The 8,328-nt window shown below is 35.0% G+C and overlaps 1 protein-coding gene across 1 annotated transcript in view; it reads left to right on the top strand.

Moving 5' to 3' along the window:
- The first annotated feature begins 1,103 nt into the window (after positions 1-1,103).
- The window catches only part of LOC107657214 (thyrotropin receptor-like), a 32,701-nt gene continuing 25,476 nt past the window's right edge, over positions 1,104-8,328 (top strand). Inside the window, exon 1 of the mRNA XM_016445238.1 lies at positions 1,104-1,333. Within this exon, the coding sequence (XP_016300724.1) occupies positions 1,170-1,333 (164 nt within the window). The 5' untranslated portion in view covers positions 1,104-1,169. The remainder of the gene's footprint in view (positions 1,334-8,328) is intronic.

Raw genomic sequence — 8,328 nt, 5'->3', positions numbered from 1 at the left:
TGTTGTTATATAAAATATTTAGATTTTAGTTTGATAAAATATTTTTGGCTAATCATATCAGTGTGAATTTAAATTTCAAGGGAGGAAGAGATGTCCTGTTTCCAGGTGAACGATATTTAGAGTGTTTCCAAGTCGGTACTCTGCTGCAACATTCTGGCAAGGAGTTGTTTCATTTATGTTAAATGTGTATGTTCATGTTTAATGGTTTATATATATATATATATATATTATTCCTAATTTTTTAATTCCTATTCCTAATAGCATTTGTTTGTTTCATTTATGTTAAATGTTTATGTTCATGGGGTTAATTTTAAAAAAAAAAAAAAAAAAAAAAAAAAACTGAATTTGGTGACAGTACAGTGTATTACAGTGAAGTTATTGAATATATTTTTCATAATAAATAAATCATAAAAATTATACAAAAATACATTTTTTTCCAAAATAAGTGTTGCAGTATAACTATCAGGACGGCAATGATGTGTGAACTGAATTTGGTGACAGTAGAGTGTATTACAGTTAAGTTATTGAATATATTTTTCATAATAGTCGTTATTGAATATTTTTCATAATAAAAATTCATCATAATTATGCAAAAATATATTTTTCCAAAATAAGTGTTGTAGTATAACTATCAGGACAGCAGTGATGTGTGAACTGAATTTGGTGACAGTACAGTGTGTTACAGTGAAGTTATTGGCTGTTTTTGTAGTGCTTTTCGGGTTTTGCGCTTTGCAGACGGTCCCTTCGAATCTGTCTCTCAACCGCCTGCGCATAGAGATCAATGTATTTTTTTTTTCCACTGCGGAGGAAAGCTGGTTTAGAGGAAAGTTAGGTTGTAGTTGCTTGTCTACGGTACTACGATTGAAAAGAGGTGTTATTTGTGTAGTAACAGCGTTTAGCTCACGAGTTATTGATCCGGGAAATTCAAATCTGTGAATATGCGGCCAACTGAGAGATGTTGCTTACAACTATTCAATTCCCATAGAAACCGCAAGGGCGCATCAGCCGTCCGCCTCCCTCACGGCCTCTCTCACTCTCACGGACTCTCACACTCAAGCAAGTTTGAGCTTTTAGTGTTCGTCAATGTTTGTGTCACTATTTAATGGTCTAAAACCGAGTGAAGAGACAGCAGTTTTCCAGCGGAAGAAAATAAATTTAATCTTTATATCATGGCGACAAATATGATGTTGATGTTGATACTGTCACTTGTGTTTGTGATCGGATATACGAATTCATGTCCTCATAACTGCGAGTGTTCCCAATGGAAAGCCTTCGCTGTTTCATGCATGGGCATAGATGTTATTCCTTCGTTTCCCCCAATGACAGAATTCTTGTAAGTATTCATTCTTTTATTATTTATTTAATTTTATTTGTTTTTTTTCTTTCTTTCTTTCGTTCTTTCTTTCTTTCTTGTGTGTGTGTGTTTGCGTTATGCCTCTATTTTGGCTGTTTAGAGAATTATCTGAATAATATTCACAAATCTAATACGAGAAGTGTTATTTCAATTTAACCGAAAACAATAGTGAACGATTTATTAATTGATACAGTTTACGTATATAACGAACATAAACAATTATAGAAATTATAACAATTATTGCAATTATAACAATGTAACACTACACTTAGGCCTGTGATGCACACGTGTTAGGTTAACATTAAAATAGAAATCCCATGACACTTTATGTATGTAGGCCTATAGATAGATAGATAGATAGATAGATAGACTTTTGCTTTCTGCTCTATTTAAATGCTCCTAGGGGATGCTGAAGTGCATCGTTGTTTTGCAATTAGTCTACACTGAGATTAGCAAAGGAGGTCTTGAGAGGTTGAGTTTGAGATACCAGAGGTAAATCCAAATCTCTTATCCTCAGCTCAGTAAATCGGCACCATCCTGCCCAAGTGGCCACAAGCTCTTTTTATTTATTTTTTGTTTTGTTTCGTTTTGTTTGTTTGTTTTTTCACTTAATAGATATTACATCTTGAGACTTGAGACTTTTGCATTCAGTTAGAACACTCATAGTGACTTAGTTGTACTAATAATACTGAAACATGTATTATTATTATCTATTAATATCTAAAGGTTCTAAAATTATCCCATGCGTTTTGTGTATCATGTTGTAAAAACATACTGTTTAATAGCAATATAATCTTCTATCATTAACATATAGTACAGCACATTCAGACAAGACCTTCAGTCATGGATATTAATTAGGATTTTGGCCAACCAAACCCTAAAGGCTATACATGGAATCCTATTTTATTTATTATTATATAAGAAAAAAAAAGATTTAAATTTAATTTAATAGAAAAAAATGTCTTTTCTATATATTGCTGTACAAAGAATTGTTGATTACTAAACAGCAGTGTTGTCTTCAATGTTGAATTAAAACTACGTGATGATAATTTTTGGGTTTTTAACATTCTTAGACATAATGAAATAAGCCTTTTGATAATACCCTTAGATCAGACATTTTTACTAATTTATTTGAGCATATATACATAAAGTGAAAAAAAAATGTGTGTAAAATTACACATAGTATCTCTCTCACTCCATAATGTACTGAACTTTATCTTTACATGGTAGAAAATTATCCTTATTTATTATTATATAAGAAAAAAAAATATTTTAATTGAATTTAATAGAAAAAAATGGCTTTTCTATATATTGCTGTACAAAGAATTGTTATTTACTAAACAGCAGTGTTGTCTTCAATGTTGAATTAAAACTAAGTGATGATAATTTTGGGGTTTTTAACATTCTTATACATAATGAAATAAGCCTTTTGATAATACCCTTAGATCAGACATTTTTACTCATTTATTTGAGCATATGTACATACAGTGAAAAAAAATGTGTGTAAAATTACACATAGTATCTCTCTCACTCCATAATGTACTGAGCTTTATCTTTACATGGTAGAAAATTATTGCAGAGGTCTGATTTTTTAAAAGGTCAACATTCACATTCACAGGTTAGGAGGACATTGATGACCTCTTCCGTTCTGTTAGTGCCTCATGCCATACTCTAATCCACACACTCCGTCAGTTTGTTTAGCCATCCAAGAACATTCCTCCATCTAGCCTCGTCAGGCACCATCACATGAAATTACCGCCAAATCAGTGCGCCAATTGAGGCTGCCACCCAAATTTGGAGCGCAACATTCCTTCCTCCTCAGAGTGCTCGCTTGAAAGGAGGTGGACAGACAAATATAACTTTGAATACACTGCAGCCAAAAGTAGACCAGATGGGACCAGTAACTCCTGATGGAGTTTTGGTTCCTTTGCCACTGTCATGACTTGCATAGCTGGGGCATAAAAGACAATTATACAAAAATATTATTGCTATGACTGAACTGAGACTATCAGATGAGAACATAAACCTGTAATGTTGTGGTTCAAAACAGGATTTATTTTTTTTTTTGGTGTTCCATGATACAGGATACATTGATATGACGTTTGATAAGAATGCGCATGGTACCACTAATGGCACTAAAGTCTTGAACATCTTTTAATTCCTTTTTTTTTTTTTTGGTGACTGTAACCTTCTTATAACACCTTCTTCTATAGAACCTTCTTCTAACCTTCTTATAACACCTTCATCAGTTGTGTTGGTATACCTTCCTCCAAACCAACTAATTTCCCTAGTTTGCTTTCATGGTTTTGCACCTTGAAAGACAAATTGAGCAAGTGCTTTTCTTAAAGACTGAGGTTGGCACATGTGTGTCCACTGTAATGTGGTGCAATTATTTGGATTGAGGTTGAGGTGAGCCAACCAGGAGTGCGGTGTAAAGTAACGGTCTGTTCACTGTCACAGAGTTTGTTTAATTTGTCAGGGTGGTCTTTTCTCCTTTGTGTCTGTCTGCCTGTTCCAGCTTTGGGCTGTGAATTAGCCCATTGTTTAAACACCCATCAGTGGCCTTTTCTGACAAGTGAAAATTGGACCATAGTGAAGTATATTTATATGCTTTTATAAACAACAATAACTTGACAACATTATTAATTATGTTTTCTTTGCCATTTAGAGTTGTAGCTGTAGTCTGTGTAAACAAGTTATAGAGGCAACATTTTCCTTTCTATAGCAAAAACAGGTGAGATATTTGTTTGATTTGGCCACGATTAAATCCACATGATTTAGTTTAGACTTTCCACTTCAAAGAACTGCTCCATTCACTCAAGGAGAAAACAGGCAGTAACCACACTTTAAACATAAACACTTTAATTGCCTCAAGACCTCTGTAAAGCACTATCCAGTCTCTTTTTTTTTATAATGGAGGTCTTTCAGACTTACATCCTTCGGTTTTGGTCTCTTCATCTAATACGTTTCCAATATCTACTTTATGACTATATACTGTACTTTTAGAATTTTATGTTTAACCAGGAATGTCCTTAGGTTATGCCAAACTTAATTCTAACCTTTACTCTATTCCCAATTTGTGACCTATACAAATCCGTCTTCGTAACGATAATTATATGCTTAATGAAAATCTCTATATGGCTTTAAAGGACTAGTTCACCTAAAATAAAACTGATTATCATACTCTCATGCTGTTTCACAACCACATGTCTGTGGAACACTGCTATCTCCAATGTGCTCTTTTACATGCAATGAAAGTGTACTGTAGCTGGATGGACTCTGTTAAGCTCCAGTGGCATAAAATTAGTATATGACTTGTGCACTAAGTCTTCTGAAACCATACAATAGTCAAGAAGATATTTTCAGTAAATAAATAGGGGTTCAGGTATTAATAATATTAAATTTAGGATTTTTTGGTCACTATATCTCCATTGTGTTATTTCATAGTTTTAAAGAATTTACTGTCCACTTGTTAAATCTGACTTAACATGTCACCTTTTCCGATTTCAAGAGCAGATCCCAAAAGCAAACAACATACCATGCTAATATATACTCGCTGTGTGCTGTTATACCAAACCTGCATGATCCTAACATTTATATCCATACCAAAATCTTAATTGTTCTGACTCTGATTCATATTCTCTGAAATGTTGGTGTCCAGGATCCCAAAGGCTCCTGTGTACACTGTGAGTTTTTAAAAGCTTAGCTTATGAGCAATAAATAAATAGTGCTCATAAACAGCTGTGGACATTTGCCCCTTTCACACATACGGTCTTTACTGGTAAATTACCAGTAAATTACCGTTATGGGCACTACAATTCCCATCATCCTTCCTTCTTCTCAACTGCACTCACTCTGCAATCACCCTCACCTGTCATCAATCTTACTCATTATCAGCTCTGCATAAAAGCACACATCTCAAATCCAGTGATTGTCTGGTCTTGTTTATAGAAGGATTACTTAACTGTTTGAACTTACCTGAGCGATTCTCTCCAACCTTCTTCAGTTGACTGGCTCCTGCTTCAGTATCCTGCTCACCAACACCATTGATCCAATACCTGCAACAGATATTGCTTCTGCATTTACCTATTTATCAGTTACTTACCTGCTGTCATCGCCTGTTTGCCAAAACCTGCAATAATTCTGTTGTTTGGAGATTACCTGTGTTGCATTCTTCTGTTTTGTGATGCAGGGATTTATAGATTAGAAATAGCGATAGAAATGAGGTGCTCCAAGTCCTCCAAACTGTTTAGGCTTTTGGAGTGTTTTTATTTTATTTATTTTTTAATCCCATTACAACTTAGATATTGTACAATTTGTGAAGTGACAGGAATCATAGAGAAAAGATCATTGATATTTGGGAGTGTGTTCATTTTACCAATGATAAAAAAATTTAATTACAGATACGGGCAAATTGTTCCATCTTTTCAATCTGTTTTGTGTATCTTGTTGAAGTGGGACATGGTTGGGTTTAAACCGATCTTTGAAACTGGGTGACATTAATTCTAAAATATTTTATTGTTTTGGTTATGCTTTTAAATGGGCAAGGCTCTAGCTCAGCATCCCGGTTTAATTTCATAAGCAGAATCTTGCAGATAACTGAATATCCTGACACTCTGCCAAAATCATTAATCAGATTGTGGATTGACAGAAGTGATGAAGAAGGGTTTGTGGTGTTTCGCTTGGATTCCAGAAATATTGTGTGATTTTCGTATTGCAGCTGCAAGGGGTTCAAAGAAGAGTGTAAAGAGTAAGGGTGATAGTTAAGACAGATGCTGTTGGTATTAGAAATAGTTTTAGTTTAGCTGGTATGTGATTTAAGATGTATTACTACTGCTTTGAAACCTGTATTGTATAAAACTTTATAGAAATAAAGGTGACTTGACTTGTATGCATATTCGGTATACATTTACAAAGTTGCCTTGATCCCGGTTCTGTGTCTTGTGTTTTGTAGAACTTTTATGTTAATTTATTCTTAGTTTCCTTCGGTTCAATGCTTCCTTCCTGTGTTTGGATTCTGTTGTGCATCCCAATGTGCCTACTTATACTATGCCCTTAAAGTATGTACTCTTTTGGTGTACTGTTTTCGCTCTGTCGCATAGTTACATGCACCATCATTGTAAACTGGCCTTTCAATCATCTTGTCACAGTTAACAACATCCTCCATATTTCATCTAATTTAACTTCCTATCATATTGGAGAGAAAAGAAGCAGCCTGTTGATCTGCCAGCCGTAGGTCTTTATGTGGAGAACTCTGCTCATATTTTTTGCATGATGCATTTAAAAGTTAATGGCCAAACGGATGTTTATAAAATTTCACATTGTTGTTGCACATGAAATATAACATAAAATAAATATTTTTTACCAGGTTAAATGTTGCTTATTAGTAACTCAAACCACTTTATCTAAACCTCTTGGAATAGCCTGTTGTCACTTTAAGAGCCGCACAGATCCAATTTACTATTATGCACTTATTTTAATTCTCAACTTTTTAAGTTCACTTAAGACATAACCGAAGAGCGCTTATGTGATTTGTCACCAAGCGCCGCATTTTGACACATTTTTGTGTGTATTTGACCGTTTAGACACGCACCATAAGCTAAACGTTCACTTTACTTGTCCGTGTTCTGTTCCGTCTCTGAGCGCATGCACAGAAATAACAGCACAAGTTCTCTTTCGTGCTTTTAAAAACATGAATAAATCTAATCAACTTGAATAAATTAAGCATGTCCCATTTTGCAAAAGTCACGTTACATGATTTTACTGATTTTCAAGTGAAATTGGGCTTTTATGGAGGAGAGAAAGTGCACCGCTGGGAAGGGGGTGGAATGGGCCGCAATAATCGTTTTATCTTGATTATTGCATTTTCAGTTGTGGTGGAAATCAAAACTGTATTTCGATTAATTGCACAGCTTTACTCTCTACTTAACCATCAGTCACACACATCCGCCATGTTTGTTGTTTTTTTAATAATGCTTTTTATTTGTGTTTGTACTTAACCGAATCCTTTGCCAAAGCACAATGGATTGTGGGCAATATTAGCCATTAGAGTGTGCACTGACACTTTAAAAATCTACCTGAAATAGCAGACCATCCAGGGACTTCTGGCATAGTCTTTTCAACATTACTATGCTTTGGGATACACTTATTCTAATCTCACATACTATTTAGGATGGATAGTATTAGTGTTGGGCGATATGCTCATCTTTCATGTCGTCTTATTGTCAGCCTGTGAGATCGCCGATACACGATATTATCGTGCTAATTTATTTATTTACCTAGTCTCATTGCCGGAAAGTGAACCAACTCCAGTATATGGCTAAAAGCAGCCTAATGTTTTTAATATGATTGAATTTGTATTTAACATGATAACAATTTTATAGAAACATTGTAAGTTACAAATTATAATGCTTACAGTTCAAAAAGCAGCTACAGAAAATGAGCAAAGAACATTACATTAAAGAACATCATAACTGAGTCTAGCCTGAGTATTATGCACTTTAAAAACACTCCTGTCATAATCAGTGAAGCTATCTACACTGCATGATGAATAAATCTCTTACCCCTTATTTACACTGCGCTTGTCTGCTGCGCGCAGCTCTGACACGTCCACCGGAGCTGATCGCGTCCACTCCGGTCAATGCCTGTGTTTATACCAGCCGCGCACATTTCTGAAGCATCCCAGAAGCGGCTCTCTGCGCTGCTTCGCTAAAGATTAGCGCCTAGTCTATTTTTGATGGATAATAATAATAATCGTCTTGCTATCGTCATAGGCAACAGGCGATATCTCTGACGATCGTCTATCGGCACAACCCTAGATAGTATGAACATTGGGACGCAGGGTGTCTTTCCTTGTCTTGTTAGTTTCTATGGTTATCATGATTAGACACACCTGTAACTACTATCCTGTCTTCCCTGTGTATATAGAGGTGCATTCTGGAGTATCTGTGTTTTACCAGTTATTAAAGTGTGCA

The sequence above is a fragment of the Sinocyclocheilus anshuiensis genome, unplaced genomic scaffold (assembly GCF_001515605.1).
Source record: "Sinocyclocheilus anshuiensis isolate Anshui unplaced genomic scaffold, SAMN03320099.WGS_v1.1 scaffold2089, whole genome shotgun sequence".
NCBI classification, from domain to species: Eukaryota; Metazoa; Chordata; class Actinopteri; order Cypriniformes; family Cyprinidae; genus Sinocyclocheilus; species Sinocyclocheilus anshuiensis.
Note: the sequence above shows the minus strand (reverse complement) of the source record. Positions and strands in the feature narration are given on the sequence as shown.